Below are 18,694 nucleotides of genomic sequence, written 5' to 3'. Positions count from 1 at the left end.
AGGTTCAGCAACAGGTTCACCCAAACCTTTCAGCAAAAGAAGATTCTCTCTATTACATTGAAGAGTTGATACTTCAGCTGCTAAACAAACTATGCATTGCTCAGCCACGGACTGTCCAAGATGTAGAGGTAAGCCTAGGTACTGGAAAATCAAGTGCTTGCTTACAGAATCGCTGAGAGATTTTGAGAAGTGCAGGTTGAAGTTAAAGCAAGGTGAATCTGAAGAGCAGGGCCTGATAATGCTAAGAGATTATATGGTATTCTGGTTTCTCAGAGCAAGCTTAACTGGAAACTCATTTTCCTGTACAGGGCCTCAGAATAGAAATAGTGGAAATTTCTTCTCTCGGCATTATTTTTATAAATGCAGAATACTTTGTTTTCTGCTGCTCAGATACAGTTTGGACTTAAGAATATAAGGATGTTGCAAGTTTTCCTACTCTTTGACATAAATATGAAGGGGAAAAAAAGTAAATATTGGAATGAAAGGTTACTGTTGTTAGGCCTGGATTGTGCAGCTGAGGGAAATAGAGTTGTATGTTCCTGGAACTTTATTGAACTCACTGAGGCTCTTGTATTATTGCAGCTGTCTGCTTTTGTGTCATCGGTTACAAAATGAGGGCTTTAATGGAGTGTGCTTCACTATAGAGTCTAGAGGGAGAAAGTGCTTTCGTGTAGCTGTGACCTGTTAGAGCATTGTAGAATATTAATTTTACATCAATCTCTGTCTAGGATTTTCAGCCTAAAACAAAATGAAGTTCTTATCTAATATTCTATATGTGTGTCATGGAAATTAAAAAAAAATAAAAAATAAAGTTACAAACTAATTGACTGCTTTAGATTCTTATTAGAGGCAGCAATCACGCTTTACTCAACATTGATTTAATTAATTATTAATTTTGGTTTATGATTAGTGTATTTTGTAATACTGATGCATAAAGACTATAGTATGACTAAATAAAAGCAATGCTTAATAGTCCCTTAATAGCTCTCAGGATTGTTACTACCTTGAATCTGGATTTGAACTTTAGATGTGGAGCTGAGAACTCCCTGTTCTTTCTCCAGTTGCCAGCTGATCGAACCCTTCAGCACACAGGACAGTTTTTGAGATAACACTGATTGTTCTACACACCAACTCTGTGCTTTTCTGCCTGAGTCATGAGATGATAAAATCACCCTGTGTACATATGAATCAAAACTTTTCATTGGGCATGTGTATGCTCCACAAATTATTGTGTGCGAAACTGCACACACCACAGACATCCTGCTGAGATAACTGACAGCTCCCTGAATCGTGGTTATGAATATCACAGCAAACACTAAATCCTGTGTATTGTATTTGAAATGTACCTGGCATTTTAAAGCTGCGAATAATAAAACATTGTTGCACTTGGCAATATAACAGTTACTTTATTTAAAAACACAGGGCTAAGGTCTAAATAGTGGTAATGGGTTCCTCAAAACGTTATTGTTCTGTAGGTCAGTAAGTTCAGACTCTTCCAGAGCAGGGAAAGTAGAATTCCGATTTGTGTTGTGGCTTGTTGGTGAGATTGTGCTGCCAGCAGGCATCCGAGATCCAGGAATGAAGGCTTTTGGCTCTGCTCCTCAGCTGTTTTTAGCTGTTCAGAGAAAACATGAGAGCTCTGATCTCTTAAAGTTTATCGTGCAGATATTTACATAACAGCCTGGAGTTAATGGAGCTATTTGTGCATAATATTACACGTAAGTATTTGCAAGATCAAGGTCTAAAAATCTCAAATTATAAAGGTTTTATAAATAGGAAAAGCCCTTCAAATTCTTCCCAAGAAAACACTGGGGACCAGTACAGTCCAAGCACGAAAGGCGTGCGTTACTCATGAAGCAGACTGTTAAGTTGAAGGTCTCCATTATGTCCATTTTGCGGGTGATCTCCTGGTAGAATCTCACAGAAAGTTCATCCTGGTGAAGCAGCGCAGAGCTCTCGGCTGCTGCCCAAGAGGAAAGGTCACCGGGTGTTTACCTGGCACAGACAGCTGACGCAGAAAGTCGAGCGTTAAACGGCCACGTGCAAATATTTAAAAGCTGCCTCTAAGACGACCTCAGGCCTCCTGTTAAATTTCAGACTATGTGCCAAAATCTTTTTATCAAAGGGCTATATAGATGTCACCATTTTATTTTTTTTTTTCAGCTCATCTATAAAATCTCTCCTCTAAGAGCTGCCACCCATCCAGGCCTCGGGTCCAGTGCAGAGGTCGGGTCCGGCACCGCGCCGGGCCTGCCTGGCAGCACCAGCTGGAGTATGGGCAGCGTCGTGGGCCTTCTCTCCCCCTTGAGCTGTCCAGCCTAAAAAAACCTGTTTTTCCAGAGTTGCCGAAGCTGTCCTCAGCAGTCAGTTTAGAGTCCTCCTTTCAGCATTTAATGCCCCAGGAGCTGTGGCAGGAAGCCGGGGTCTCGCCACGTGTGTAACTGGGGACTGCTCCCCAAAAGCAGTTTGTTCTGGTGTGGGGCTCATCTCAGCTGTTCCTGTAGCAGCTGTTGAAATGTGAATTTATATAAAACTAACCCGAAATTGCTTACAGTTTACTATGGCGGTGGGAGTTGTAAACTGTGGCCACTGTAACTGCCAGTGCAGCGGGGAAGATGCTCCTGTGCGGGCCCGAGGAGTCCCTGGTGTTATAGCCAGCCTTTTTCATGAATCGCAGCCCTCCTCCTAGTTCGATCATGCACTTCTTTCCCATTTCTGAAGAAACTTGATCTGATGTAGGGCAAGTTTACACTCTTTTACGAAACAGGAACAATACTGACTTTGCTTTTTACATTTAGACTGTAAACTGCTTAGTACTTCCTTATGTTGTTTATATTTTGGGCTCTTGGTCTCAGCTGAGGTTTCTTACTGCTCTTGTGATGTAAAGATCACAGAGCAGGAGTTGTTTTAGGAGATCTGAAGTTCTTGGTGCTTCAGGAAGGAAGGTTGTTTGGGATTACAGAAAAGAGTGAAGCCGTGTTGGGTAAGGAGGAGAGAACAGTTAGGAAAATGTGTTGCAAACACTGAGGAGGAGGATAATTGTCTATACTACAGGGGAAGTAATTTGCAGTTTTGGGGGTTTTTTTTAAACTTCTCTTTGATTCCTGCGGTTAATCTAAGTGTACTTTTTATGTTTGGACAGGAGCGTGTTCAAAAGACATTTCCTCATCCAATAGACAAGTGGGCGATTGCTGATGCGCAGTCTGCTATAGAGAAACGAAAAAGAAGAAACCCTCTCCTGCTACCTGTGGACAAAATACATCCTTTATTAAAGGTACTTTAAACCAACAACCTGATGACAGCAGCTTCTGCCCACCCGGCTGTATTACTGCCCTCCAGCACAACCTTTGAAGTATTTCTTTAATTTGTGTGAAATTAGGGAAGTTTCTCATACTGGCTGAGAGAGTGGAGAGTCACCATAGAACAGGGTGTGAATATATTGTAGCGTGTAAGAAAAGTAGATCCCCTAAATTCATCATGTTGTAGACGTTGGCGTGTTAATGTATTACTCTACTTTGAAATACGACTAGTTGGTTTTTAACATAAATAAAACCCAAACTCAAATACCTTACTTACTTCAGTAGCACTGTTTTGACACCTTTATTTGTTTCAAAATGCTGCAGGAGCCAAAATGGAAGAAGAGAGAATGAGTTGATCCTGTTCCTTGTATACTGTCAACTAAGATGTGTATCAGTGTCCTTTCAGTTGCTGCTGAATGTCACTGCTGCCTTGGTTTTAAAATCAGTAGATCTGCAAAGGTGTAACGAGACCAAATGCTTTATTGTCAGTGGGTTTTGAGGAGGAGAGTGGCCCTCTAGGTTCTTAGATGTCATGTTACTTGTAACAGGTATGGAGCTCCTTGTTTACTGTCAGGAGTTAGCATCACACGGTAGGCATGTATGCATACTGTGCCCCTCAAGGGGGATTTTTTAATGATAAAAAAGGATTTTTATCTTTTTTTTTTTTTTTAGATTTAACTGATTTTTAGATAAATGTTAAATCACGTTTAGATCAGTGCTGAATCAGTAGATTTGGGCTGATTCAAACACTGCTCTTTTTTTGGCATTTCTTTTTTCTATTGATTTTTCTTTTAGTTCGTAGCTTAAAAAATGCTTTTCTTCAGTGGTGGCATTGTTGCACCACAGTGTCCAGCTGCATTGAGAAAACATTATTTAAGCACAAGCAGAAATTAAAGCACTTTTTCAGGTGTAATCACTGTGTGTTACATACAGTGTCCCAGTTTGTGATTTAAGGAGAGGGGAAGACATGTTAGGAAAGAAAACAGCATTAAATAAGATCTTCCTAGACAACACTGGCTTTCTTTTTATGAAGTCTTGGTTTAGAAATGTGTAGACATAGGCGGAGAGTCTGATTTTTTTTTTAGAAGATGCATCAAAATACGATCAGAACAATACTGCCTTATTCAAATGCATGAACTTACCCGTACTGACTCCTGATGGTGCTGTCACAAGTGAGAGCCCATGTGGTGTATGCTCTGGAGAACACAAAGCATATATCACAAGGAGAACATGCAGTGATCATCCTGGGTTTTTTCTACTCAGACTTTTAATTATTTAAAATTTTGTGATATGTAATGCAAAGATGCAGATAGCTTAGTTGTTCAGCCACATGTAAAGGATGGACTAAATAGGATCACAGAGGTTGAACATACAGTCTGTAGTTTTTCCATGTAGAACAATTCAAAATGAAGCCTGCTCTTTTCTGAAGAGTCCAAACTAAGAGTCCTGCAGTAAGCACAGATAAAGACTAAAATTTAAGTACAAGAGTGGTTCCAATGAAGTCCCTTTGTTGAAGGAACTCTATTTTTAGTACTGTCATTTTTAGAGGAAGGATTGTTGAAAGTTCTGTAGCTTTTCATCTGTCAGTATATAGCAAAATAGCACAAGGCGGTATTTCGAAGCATTTCTTTTGAGGCAGCTGATCAAATTTCCATTTGATGTCCTTTGCCCTGCCTATTACATTACTGTAAATGATTAACACAGACAAGATCACTTTCAGTAGAAAACTCAATGTGTTAGTTGTCATTCCGAAGGAATTTCTGGAATAAATAGTTGTTGGGGTTTTTTTTTTCTCTTGTTTTCGATTTACAGGAGGTCCTAGGTTATAAAGTAGATTACCATGTCTCTCTGTATATTGTGGCTGTCTTAGAATACATCTCAGCTGACATTTTAAAGCTGGCTGGAAACTATGTTTTCAATATACGACACTTTGAGATCTCCCAGCAGGACATTAAAGTATCAATGTGCGCTGATAAGGTAAGAAGTTGGGATTAAAGTGGTCTTTTGGACAGATAGAAAGGTAGATACTAGAGGTGTTTTTTCTTTTTTTCTTATATTTTCTTTTAAAAAAAAAAAATCCGAAGTAGGATAGGAGGGAGAGACTGGTTTTACTCAAATGCAGAGGCTTCTCTCCTTATTCATGTGACAGTAAAGACTTAAGTTTAAGCTAAGCCTGTTAAGTTTTGGAACAGTAGTAGTAGTACTTAAAAAAACAATGCAAGGACAGAAAATGTTGTCCTTTGTTTCTCAGCTGTGTTACTGTCCTCCTGATGTCACTTTGTCATGACAGCTTTTTCCTTCTTTATGATACAGAAACGACATCTAGTTTTCATCCTCATAAAAATGAGAAACAGTTTTGTTTAATTTTATCTTTATCAGGAGGGTTTTGTCAAAGGCTTATGCAAAATGCCTTGTTTTCAAAGTTGATTCTGCATGAATTGTAACTTGTTTTCTAGGTTGTACTAATGTATAAAGGGGAAAATGGCTTTGGCAACAGATCCAGCCTTCTGCTGCCAAAGTTTAAATATTACTCCCTTGTGAAAGTGATCACAGAAAGTATTGTATTAAAAACTCAAAGGATTTCTCTGAGCACATTGAAATAGCTGAGCTTGAGCCAAGTGTAAAAGTCAGGCTTGCATGTAATTTTTAAAATTTCTTTGCTAGGTTTTGATGGATATGTTTGATCAGGATGACATTGGTTTGGTTTCTCTCTGTGAAGACGAGCCCTCTTCTTCTGGGGAACTCAACTACTATGACCTAGTGAGAAATGAAATTGCAGAAGAAAGGCAATATCTGCGGGAGCTGAATCTGATAATAAAAGTATTTCGGGAAGCTTTCCTATCAAACAGAAAATTGTTCACACCTAATGTAAGTCCTTTAGTAGGTTATTGATGTGTAATGCTAGTCGCTCCATTAGCAGCCATAACATATCAATATTACATTCACTGCGTTGGAGGTAAAATTCAATTTGATTTATTGTATGTCAGTGCATAATGAGTGTTGACTGTATGTGAAATAAAATGGAGGAATTGCCATTAATAGTATGAAGAGTGCTGCTCTCAGAGCGAAGCTTAATGGACATGATTCCCTCTCAGATGCCAGCAATAGCTGGAGTCCTTTGGTCATGGAGGTAATAGTTAGTTTTGCTTAACACAAAAATTAACAGGTATCTACCTGCCCCTGTCTGCAGAAACTACAAGTAAAACAGCCCTTGGCTCTGGGTTCTCTAACATATGACTGACTGTGAAGGGAATCTCCATTTGATAAATGATTGAAATATTTGATTGAAATTGTATGTATGGCAAATTCTGGGTTCAGGATGCTGAGGTCTAAAAGGAACTCGGTTCTTGTGAGAGAAGTAATAACGAGAGATGAGTGAATCCTTCCTGTGGGAGGAAGAAGGGCAGCAGAACCTGAACTGGGATTTTTAGATACCAGCAGGTTAAAAAGAGATGCAGCAGGAGACATTCCCATTAGAGCTGGGTGTGGAGGTTCCTCGGTAGCTGATAGGATATCAGAGAATTGTGCAAATGTGGGGATAGAATTCAAACGAAAACGATGGGAGGAGCAGGGAGTGATATTTTGGAGCTGAGGAATATTCTTTTGTTATACAGGAATGGGTATGAGAAATTTTGAGATTGCTTGTTCCCACGAAGAGCTTGCCATGGTCTTGGCTCTGGCAGGAGGTCAAGCAAGCTCCGCAGTGTTGGGTTGGGGCAGAGAGGGCTTCTGAGAAGCATGTTTCAGAGGGGTCAGAGGAAGAATGTGGGTCACTGGAAGGGGCTGCCTGGTTGGGTGAGTTTGCGATGTGGGGATTTGAAAACTCTAAAAGTAGAATTTGGAAAAGGAAGCTGCCAGTTCCTCCTCTGTAGCCGGGTAGTATTCTGCTAAAGTAGCCAAGTAACTGCTTTAGTTTTACCTGTGGTTTAGAGGATCTGACCTTGGAGCCACTTTAAATAACTCCTGGTGTGTTCTGAGAGAAAGAATTGGCAGAGGGGAAAATAACAGCTGTGAATTGTGGCTGAAAGGGCCAGGCATTTCTGGCCAAAGCCCTGAACAGCCTGTACCAGGACTGCCGCTGCTCGGGCCTGGGAAGGATGGTGTTCTCGCTGGGCTGAGAATTGTGCAAGGCTGGATGTGCCCAGGCAAGCCTGCAGGGCTGGGAAGACCACGTAATTTAACTTTCTTCCTAGCTTTTTGTTGGCTCTTCTCCATTTACCTCTTGGTTCAGGCTTCATGGAAAATGCTCCAATATTTACGTAAGCAAAATAAGTTATTCTAAACACTCCTAAGATATGTTTTATGTTTGCAGGATATCGATGTGATATTTAGCAACATTTCAGATATACATGAGTTGACAGTGAAACTTCTAGGATTGATTGAGGATACTGTTGAAATGACTGATGAAAGTAGTCCTCATCCTCTGGCTGGCAGCTGCTTTGAGGATCTTGCAGAGGTATGGTGTTTTGTTGGGGTTTTTTTGTTTGTTTTCTTAAAATCGCTGCTTGTTTTATTTTCTTAGTAAACTTTTGGTCATGACTGATATCTCCAGTAAATTTGTTGTTGTAAAATGTCCTTTTAATAATCTCTGAACAGAGATCTTCCCCACCTGTTCTTTAGTAGGTAAGCTAAAGTGTGTTTTCTACCTGTCCACAGAAGTGATATCAAGCAGGTAAGCACGAAACTAAAATCTTATTTTGGAGTGGGAATTAATTGCTACGATCCCACAGGGATGTGGATTTGAAAAGCAACTGCCTGAGATTGCTTCCTGAAAGAAAGTGGTGCTTTGATTTTTGTAGGCATTGGTGTCAGGCCCAGGGCAACCCCAAAAATCATAGCAGCTGAGCATAGATCTGTGAGATGAGTGACTTGTATGACTCTGGACAGTGAGCTAACTCCAACAAAATGTGGTCTTCAGGCAAATGTGGTGTTATACATCTGGAATGGGAAACGTCTCTGCAAAGCAGTGGCTCTGGGAAGGAATGAAGTATCAAAACAGATGTGCAACTGAACAGAAGCTTACTGTTCAGTATTGTGGCAAAAGTGCTGTTGATACCCACTGACCTAGAAAATAGGAATATCGGAGTATAATAGGAATATTAAAGTAGGAATAAGGGAAGACACTGCACATGGATTTGGTGTGGCTCATACTGGAACATTATTAACAATTATTTTGTCAGGTGTTTGGGGTTTTTTTTAATAGTTATTGAAATACTGGAAGGACTAAAGAAGAGAGTCACGAAGCTAAAGTTTTCAAGAAAGTGCTTTACAGTGAGATAGAGTTCAGTTTAGACAAAAAAGGATGGGGGATACAGGTACTTTTATAACCTGAAAATAGAGTACAAAATGATTCTGGAATTCATTAGAGAGGTGCACAGCAAAAAAAGCAGTATCTGAAAAACTTAGAAATACAGCACACCTTTTTAACTGTCAAGGAAGGTAACTCTTGGAACAAATTACCAAGGTAGGCCTTCGTGCACCTCTCAAGAAAATGTAGACTCCATTTAAAATGTCCAAAGTGCAGTTTTTTAAACCAAAATGTGAGAGTAATCATGTAAACCACATCAAATGTATTACAGAAAAAGTCAGATGAGGTGTTCTGGCCCGAGAGGGAAAGTCTCTTGGATGAACCACATGGTGAACGTGAAGTTTATGGGTTTTATCTTTATTATTATGTTTATAAAGAAACAGACAACCAATAAAAGTTCCATTTCTACGTATTTTCAGTTTTTAAAATCTGAGGACTGCATGAACTCAGCAGCACCATTTGGAAAATGATCACGTTTTTGTGGGTGTGAAGAATGCAGGTCCTTCAGCCCATGTGCCACTCAGTTATGAATATACCATGAGATGAAGTTTTCCTGACATCAATAAGCCACTCATGTAGTGTATCAGTACAAAAGTCCAGCTGAGTGGGTCTTAGCTCTTCAGTTGTTAGAGCATAATTGCTCATATAAGGGTAAGGAGAAGCATTTGAACAATGAAATAAAGTAAGTAGCTATTATATTAAAATTGGAAAAAAAAATTGGAATAGTACAGCACTATCCTGGGAAAACGTACGTATCTCAGTTTATTGCAATAGTTAATCTTAGGCATCCTGTGCTTTTAAGGGGAACATCCTTTTCAGTTAGTAAAAATCTCACCTGATTTTCATTAACTGAAAAAACTTAATTAGGAAATGAAGAACATTATTCTTCAAACCTTTTTATGCAGGTAGTAAGTTTGAATTTAATAATTCAGTTAATACAAAGCAAGACCTACTTAACTGGGCTGCTCGCTTGATCATCTCACATGTTGAAATCCTCTTTCTGTCAGTATTTGCAGAAGGGATCATTAAAGAGATATGGAAGTGAAGTGTTTATTTGCTCTGCCTATCTTACTGCCTGGCTTGTTCGTGTAGTGTTTCCATTATAAAGGTCCTCCAACTTATTTGGAAAGATAATTAAAAACAAACAACCCTGGCAAGCTGGAATCTTCCTGCTTTGTGTGTTTTTCTACATCAGTTCTCTGGAAGGGTGAAACATAAATATTGTAATGTTTTTGAAATAAGGAAGTATGGGGAAAATAAAACATTTTTTTTTCCTGGTATGGAGGAAATTCAAAAACTTTACACCTGACACATCTGTGTGGGAGATGGATATTTGTTCATATGCTGGTTGAAAAAAATGTACTTGGTGTGGTAGTTTTTACAATTTTAACTACTACAGTGTGTTTTAAGGATTGCCTGAGATAATCTCAGATGTTCAGCTGGTGGTGGGAGAGCCTCAGAATTGAGGGCAGAGGGTCTTTGTGCCTACTCTGAAGTGGGCTTCAGAAGGCAGCTAATAAAGCAAGGTTACCAGTAGGTTGTAAGTTTGTTATGCTGGTATTTGCCTTTCTGTAGGAGAAGTTTTAGGAAGCCACAAAGCAAAACAAAACAAAAAAAAAAAAAGGATGGAAATCGGTGTACTGCAGCAAAAGGGGCAGAAACACCGATCCAGAACTATATGCTGCATTAATTTACATGGACATCAAGTTAATGTCTCCATATTGCAGTGACTTCTGCAACAGCACAAGTGTAAAACCCCCTCCCTTGTTTTTTGTGGTTTTTTTTTTTTTAATTAGTCTCTTGGAGATGATACTTAATGCAGTTTGTTTCAATCCTTGTGTTTGAAAAAAACAAAACCAAAACCTCGAAATACTGATTAAGGGCTGAAGAAACTGAAAACACTTCTACAATGCAGTAAAAAAATTTTAAAAGCACAGAATAAGTATATATTGGTCTGGCTCCCCCCAGCAGATTTGCATGCAGGATTACTGCAGCCATCTGGCCATTCCTGCTTACTGCCTCTGGATCCAGGTGACCCCCCCACAACCCCAAGAGCTGATTTACTGCTTTTTCAGAGGTTTAAGTTCTTGTTCTCTTTTTTTTTTTTTTTTTTTTTTTTGTTACTGTCCCTTGTCTTTATTTTGGGTGTTATCTTAAAATAAGATCTCCATGTTGTAAGTAGTGGGCAGGCATGAAGTAAACAAAAAAAAAAATCCCCACAAACCCGAATCCAGATTCTGCTTAAGAAAACCAGCCTGTTCGGTTAGAGAGTGTCTAATCTTTTCAGCTGCTGCTGCTGAAGTGCCAAACCTCCCTCCCCTCCCCTTTCCTTCCACCTCCCAGATACAGTCTAATGCGAATGGACAGTGATGATTAGCACTTCGATGAGGAGAATTGCGAGCTATGGTTATAATTTACACGTGAAAAGAGAGTGCATTCTGTGCCTCTCCTCCCCACAAAGAGTTTAATTGCTGCTGCCCCCGTGAGTAAGGTAGGAAATCCCCTGAACCCTCTGCAAATGGAAAACTTGAGACTTTACCTGCACGTTCAAATGAGCCTTGGAGGTGGTTGGTACTCCGGAATTCTGCAGCCTCTCTTCTGCCAAGCGGTGCTGCATTAAGGTGAAAAGAGGTATGTGCTTATTCTGGGCAGCGAGCCATCAGCCCCGGATAACGCGGTGATTCAGGAGTGATGCCGCCCAGTGAATCTGCAGAGACTCGGCAGCAGCCTGCCAGGCTCTGGAGCAGGTGATCTGTGAGCAGGCATAAATCCTTCCTGCAGAGAGTCATGTACAGTCAGGTTTTCATCGCATCCTGCTGTAGGTCAGATTACAGAATCACAGCCAGATCGTCCATCCACAGTCATCATTTTTTACACCTGAAACTCCTGGTGTCGTCATCAGAGGACTTTCCTCAGAGACTCAGCCTTAGCTGCTTTGTCCCAGAGTCAGATCTTTTGCCAGCCTTCCAACAGGGCCAGAAAAGTGTGCAGAAGTCCAGTGCTTATGGCTGAGCGTTCCCATGTGATGCACCCTGAAGTGGTGGTGGTACAACAATCCCTTCTCGTGACAGTCTCCAAAGTTCATCTTTACCTGCGCTTCTTCCCCAAGTGGCATTCTTAACTGACAGGGAGGAGTTGCCATTCGTGTAAAATGTGGGTGGGCTGAAAGCCCCAAATTTGTGTTAAGTGATAAATACGGTGAGATTGAGGAGCGCTGAGAGAATGTTGTGTGCGTTTAAAATTTTTGGAAGTGAAAAAGGGTTGCGGTTTACTGAAGATTTGTTTTGCAAAATCGATCTTCGCTTGAAAAGTTCCACTTGTGTATCAGCTCGTTCAAGGAATTAGTTGTACCAGCTGGGACAAATATCTTGCATCCTTCATGTATGTATATAATTCTCTGTTTTTATTTAGGAGCAAGCCTTTGATCCATATGAAACCTTGTCCCAGGATATTCTCTCTCCACAATTTCACGAGCATTTTAATAACTTAATGGCAAAACCTGCTGTTGCTCTCCACTTTCAGGTGAGTGCAAATGAGAAATACGGAATTGCGTTAGTTCTCCTATTTCAAAGGTTTGAGTCTTGTCAGTAATTCTTTACTTCCTTCTGAGGAAAAAATCCTCTAGATTCTGGCCTTTCTTCAGTGTGCCATTATTTGGACTCTGCCTCTTCCTGTAAAAACTGGACGTAGCTCTGACCCATCCACGAGTCTTTTGCAGGTTTTTTTTTTTTGTTCTCACATCAGACATTCTTGCTTGAGAATAGAGAGCAACTTCTCATACCTGCCACTTCTGTTTCTCTTTTGCCTTTTAATGCCAAACACAGCCACCCAGGCACAATATTTTCATTTTCTTCCATACATATCCCAGGCCACTTTGTTCGGCATTGAGACAAACCAGCAGTTTTTCTTGAACCGTTTCTTTAATAGGACTATCCAGCAAGGTGATTTTTATTTTATTTTTATTACTTCCTTCTGCCAACGTGGCACATCTGTTAAAGACTACTGTTCAGAAGACTGAGCTCGTATTCAGAAATGCACTTAGAGAAGCTGCTGAGCAAGTGTTAGGTCAGTGGTGCTCCCAGCTAAACCCATTACAGTACGGCTTAGTTTGTACAGTTCACTGGGACCCATGTCTCTGCAAGATGAGATTCCTCTGAGCCATTCCTTCAGGGTGAGTGTTTTCTCTTCAGCTCTGAGTGCTCGGTAAGATGGATCATCTCACTCTTAAATACTACTTGGTGAATGGAAAAAGGTCTTTTACCTGCTTCCTTGGCAAATTCAAAGCCCAAAGCTCTGTTCCAGATTAAATTGGTAATGGAGTCATTTGACAGTGAACCTGGTCTCCCTTCTGACTCCTCACCATGGAAAGGTTTGGGCTCTCCTAGGGATGTTCCTTCACATTTATTCTCCAAGCTCTGGGCCATGAGCTGTCTCTGGCAATTGCAGAGAGATGCAGCTAAAAGTCTTTAACTGGAGGGAGAGATCAGTTCCAAAAAGGAGCTCAGGTAATTCAGTTTCTGATCAGTAGTTACCTTGATATGGAAGGTGGCAGGGATTCCTCTGTCCTTTGGAAAACCTCTCCTCGTCTTACAACCTGAGTTACTGCATTGATTAACTGCTGGGAATGGGAAAAGATTTCTGACTCATTTCCTAAGTCATAAACTTGTGATTCTTAGTTTCTGAGGGAGAGGAGATACTAAGTTCTTCAGTACTTGATGAGACCTCCGTATTTCTGTGGTGTAAGTAAGCTGTAAGTTGAAGACAGCCTACATAAGTGAGAGGAGAGGACATTAGAGGGAAGTTGGTGACAAGTTCAGTAGATTGTATGGGAGTCCTGGCTGGGCTTTAACATTCCAGTGTGTTCTTGAAATTCTGGGCAAACTGGCCAGGGATAAAATGTATTATTTTGGAAATGGGCGTAAGATTTTTCAAAAGATACCCAAGCATGTTCTGTGTTCTGGGATGTGGCTGTTGACTGGGGAATAAGGCGTGCAGCTTAGCCATCAACAGTGCATTGTTTTTAGGTGTTGTCATCTTGAACTAATGCTATTAATTGAGTTCTGCAGACTGCTGAAGTACAAAGGTCCAAGGGATTGTGATACAAGCACCTCTACTTGAATTAGTGGATGCTTATAAAATGACATGTGGGTAACTTGGTCCTCTATTTTTTTTATATTTGATTTGCTACTTCTGGCAAAAATAGGGACTATCCAACTGGTTACCCAGCATTTGTTGTGGGGTTTAGGGGTGTTTTTAGAGCAATGGGTTCACTAGTGAGTAAGCATCAAAATCCACCTGAAGCTGTTGGTGCCAAAAGGGTGCTTGCAGTGCCTGTTAAGGGGGTTTTACAGCTTCTGTTTATGGGTTGTCAGAGCATTTATGTGTCTCTGAATCTTAGAAAGAGTCTTATTCGACAAAAATGTTTTTGCAAACTTTGTCTTCCTTACTACTAGATGTAAGCACAGAGTAATGTAGATGGGAAGGGACGCCCTGGATGTGTCTAGCGCAGCCATCCTGCTCAAAGCAGTGCTGACTTCAGGGCCTTGTCCAGTCCTGTTTTGAGTATTTCAGTGTAAATAATCCTCTTAATTTTTCCTTTTCAGTCTATTGCTGAGGGGTTTAAAGAAGCTGTACGATACGTCCTCCCACGACTCATGCTTATCCCAGTCTATCATTGTTTGCACTACTTTGAATTACTACAGGTAAATGAAACTACACTCTTGTTCCCTGCTAAAAGCATTTCTTAATGTGGAGAATCCGAGCTTTTAAATAGGTGATTAGATTTTATTTACTGCTTCTAAAATTTGAAACATATGAAGATATTAATATGACACCAGTTAGTATATGTCTGGAAAGTAAAATCATGTTAAAAAAAACACAAAACAACCAAAACAAAACCAAACCAAAAAACCCACTTCAAAAGCATCCATTGCTCTGATGGGAACATTTGAAATACCTATATTTTAATGAATGTTTATTGAACTTGAGTTCTAATATAGTTTAAAAATTAATATGCAAATCTAATTTCTTCTTTTTCCAAGTTCTGAATTTTTTGCCTGTTCAGAAAAAGCTAAGCATAATTCAGATCAGTATTCTCAGTCTCGAGTCACTCTCCATTTGCAGCTCAGCTTATTTCGGGGGTTGGGGAGTCACTTCCTTTCAGTGGAGTCAGAATAATCTGTTCTTAATGTTCAACCATTAGTCTTGAGTCCTAAATGGAAGAGATACGGTAAAAAAATACCATTTTTCGTAGCATACCACACTTCCTCCAGCTTGAGGAGGAATGAAAACAAGCACTACTATTTTCTGCTTTTCTGTCCTCTAAGAAATGACATTGATGAAGTGTCAAGCTTTATGGAATTCTGATTCAGATGATTAAAAGTTATTCCTGTAGGACATATTTCAGGGATCTTGCCATACAAGTTGTTTAGGTTGGCATCTAGTCCGTATTTGTGAGCAATTCTGTCTGTTGAGGCATTGCTTATTTTAGAGCAGCCTCGATTGGTTTGACCACAGATCACTTGCACATATTTTATTCTGATGTGCACTAGCAAGGTGGTTCGCATCAGTAGATATTTCCCTTGGGTATAACAGCTAAAAGCCAAAAAGTAACTAAGCGTGTATCTTTTTGCTTACAAGCAAATGTTCTTTGCTGTGAGTTATGAGAAGAGAGGGCAGCAGTCAGCAGAAATTTAACATCTGAGATCTATAATAATCATTCTTGAGTAAGGAAAAAAAAATCATATTGCTGTAGAAAATGCGTTATCTTGAAAAATACTTGGATCGGAGCTTTTTTTAAGTAGTTGAGAGTAATGTTAAAGTCTCTCTTTGCTTGCCCCGTTGTGTTGGGAAAGTTTGTAATGCTTCTGAGGGTAAGTGAATTATTAACTAACTGAGATACACTTAAATTAAACGGGTGAAATATCCTGTGGCTATGGCTGACATTTTGAAACAGCAGCAGAAATTACACTTTTTAAATTCTTCAGTGTAAAAAGTGATACTAGCGGGGTATATACTAGCGTACAGATGTGTTATAGAGCCTTCCTTTGTATTTCAAAGGATTTACTTGTTTGAAGGAATAAAAGGAAAACTTTGCAACACAGAACTTGTGTATAATACAACATACAATTTTCTCAGAAGAATCTCAAGCCAAAAAATAGGAATTATTTTAAGACTAGTTAATATCTGGCAAGTAGTTCTTTTTTCTTTCTTTCTTTCTTTCTTTCTTTCTTTCTTTCTTTCTTTCTTTCTTTCTTTCTTTCTTTCTTTCTTTCTTTCTTTCTCTTTCTTTCTTTCTTTCTTTCTTTCTTTCTTTCTTTCTTTCTTTCTTTCTTTCTTTCTTTCAGTTGTCTTGTTTTCATTATGTCTGCTGTGACTTTTTTGCATAGCCTGATTTAGATGAGTAAAAATAAGGAGGATTTATTTTGATCCATGAACCACGCATTTCCCAATATATGGGGTACTAATATTTTGTAGAAAGGTTTAAATGCAAGTGGTCTCAATAAATCTTAAGCCTTTAAGCATTTCTATAGAAAACAGTTAGCAATGCCTAAAAAAACCCAAAACAACCCTAGGTCGGTGAACTTTTCTCTAGATTACTGCACTATCTCTACCGAGAACAGAAATTTTACGTTGCCATAGTTCTAATATTTGCCTTCATAAAGTTGATGTTTCTCTAAGGAGATCTTCCAAAAGAAAATAAACTGCTGAAAAAACTCAAGGATGACTGCAGAAGCAGGGCATGGTTCTGCCAGCCTTGCTGTGAAGTGAGCACTGGTAGCTTCAAAATAGTATAACCTCCCTTTCCCTAAGGGTCAGTTGAATACCATAATTCTCTGGAACTTCTTTAAATGTTCTTCTTTCACTTTTAGATTAGATTACTGACCTGTATTATGCTGAAGGTCAGGCTAATTAATGACCCATTGTGTCTTAAAGCTGGGAAATGGAGTGCATCAGTATGAAATTAAAGAACGAAATAATAGTGCGCAGCTTTGGGGGAATCTAAACATTTGACTGATTTTTACAAGCTGCAGAGTGTTTGTCTGCTTTTTAGGGAAATGCTAACATGTATGCCTTACTGAGCAGAGTTTTGTGTGTTTTCAGAACTTAATCCTAAATGCTTTGCATGCAAATTTGGTAGTTTTGACTTCAGCGACAGGAAGGGGTGGTTTGCTATTTATGTTTTAAACCATGACACCGAGAAGACAATTTGGTTTTGACAGCGTGTCCTAAATCTGTACTGCTGCCGGAGTTTTCCTGGGGGCTCTGAGTCTGCTCATAACTCCCGTTAGTATTGATAGGATCAGGTTATACACGCACATTCTTAAATTTCCTCCTATCTTCGAAGAATCAAGTCTGGCAGATAGTGCCAAAACTTGTTTTGTTTTATTTGTTTTTAACTTGGGTAATAACAGCAGGATGCTTCGTGGAAGATAATATTAGGCAATGCCTTTTTTAACTAGGGAATTTTATCAGTGAAAAGGATAAAATTTGACCTTTATCCACAGTACACAAGATTTCTGACTAGAATTAGAGTTCAGCTGCAGAGGCTGACACTTGGCTGTCTCTAATCTTTCTAACCTTGTGAGCGCAGAGCAGAAATCTTAAATACCATTCTGGAGTGAATAATGGTAAATACAGAATCTTTTGTTGCGATCACTTTAGTTGGAGGCTTAAAATTTGAATTTTATGTTGTAGTTAGAAAACATCCTAAATTTACAGCAGTGATTTCTAAAAGGCAGAGTGCTTTTAGGGATAAAGTACTTATTCAACAATACATGAATATATTATAAACTGTTGGTATTGTTTCTCCGTTACCATTGTATTTGTCTTTAGGAACCTTGGTTGAAAAAGACATAGCAAAAATGGAAGCAGAAAAGCAACAGAATATTCCTATTTTCATGGCTTTAGCAGGGAGAGAAGCTGAGATTGGGACTTAGTCCTAAATAAAGTTACCAAAAAAAACCCCTACTGAATTGGGAGGTAAATAAAATAATGAATGATATACAGAAGTGCAGGTCTCCATGTTTGCTCTTTTGCAAAACAGCAAAACCAACATGAATAAAATTGAAGTGTGGAAAGTTTGAAAATTCTTGTCAAAATTCTCTCCTTGTGTAAAAACTTGTTTGTGCAGCCTGTGATGCAAGATCTGCATCAGAGGACTCCTCTTTCTTTGCCTAAGCAAGAGACATAAGGGTTGGATGTCGGTTGGAGACCCCTATGTTGAATTTGTTTGGTTTGGCAGCTTTTGGTTAGCGGCCGTGTAGAGGTCACCAGAAAACAGCTGTCAGACACCCTGAGTCAGAGGGCAGGTCCTGATGACACTTGAATGTTGATTGCTTGTTCAAGTATCGACAGAAGATGAACCTGCCGTAGGTTGTGTCAGAATGAACGGTGATAGAGAAGGTTGGAGGACATTACACCAAAGAAATAAAACTGACTTGAAGGAAAAAAGAGTGGGAGTGATCAAAAGTTGTTAGACCTTGTGAACAGGTAATCCTATTCTGTCATACCCTTAATTGATTCTTAGAGTGCTTGGGTTTATAACGTTATGCTTGACATATCCAAGCATGAACGCCTTAATGCTGGCAGCGTAGAGGAGAGCTTAATGTTTCCTCAGACTTCCAAGCTCCAGGCATGCTTTCCTAAATGTGTCTGATACCAGAGTTCCAGGAAACGTTATTTATTGAACGTGCTGCAAAGAACTCAAGGGGTCATAAAATCCATCCAAATCCTGAGCAAGATGCCAGTTAGGTGTATCGTTAAAATCCTGAAGATAAGCAGAGGCCAGTTCAAGTCTCTTTTCAAGGCCAAGAAGGCTTTTCTCTGTTGAATAGAGAGTATGTCCTTCCTTCTCATGTGACTTGTGGGCAGAAGTTCATCCCTAGTTCTTGCATGTGACTCGCTGTTTCGTTATCAAGCAGCCCAAAACATAAGAAATTCTGCCTTTTGATCTTTTCCGCTGTTACCTAATCATTGACTGGCAGAGAAGCCCCGGTCAGTATGCTACAGGATCACCCTGGTAGAATTTAAGTGAACAGTATTCTTCATTACTATTTTTTGACAATTTTATGTACAATAAATTGAA

The 18,694-nt window shown here is 39.5% G+C and overlaps 1 protein-coding gene across 1 annotated transcript in view; it reads left to right on the top strand.

The window, feature by feature from the left end:
• Positions 1-18,694, top strand: part of SOS2 (SOS Ras/Rho guanine nucleotide exchange factor 2) — a 53,685-nt gene that overhangs the window by 12,006 nt on the left and 22,985 nt on the right. Inside the window, exons 3-9 of the mRNA XM_026849168.1 lie at positions 3-128; positions 3,143-3,274; positions 5,112-5,276; positions 5,964-6,167; positions 7,612-7,755; positions 12,019-12,129; positions 14,211-14,309. Coding sequence (XP_026704969.1) covers positions 3-128; positions 3,143-3,274; positions 5,112-5,276; positions 5,964-6,167; positions 7,612-7,755; positions 12,019-12,129; positions 14,211-14,309 — 981 coding nt within the window. The remainder of the gene's footprint in view (positions 1-2; positions 129-3,142; positions 3,275-5,111; positions 5,277-5,963; positions 6,168-7,611; positions 7,756-12,018; positions 12,130-14,210; positions 14,310-18,694) is intronic.

Source organism: Athene cunicularia, assembly GCF_003259725.1.
Source record: "Athene cunicularia isolate RWA chromosome 5 unlocalized genomic scaffold, athCun1 chr5_part1, whole genome shotgun sequence".
Taxonomy (NCBI): Eukaryota; Metazoa; Chordata; class Aves; order Strigiformes; family Strigidae; genus Athene; species Athene cunicularia.
This window is presented reverse-complemented; position numbering and strand designations above follow the sequence as displayed.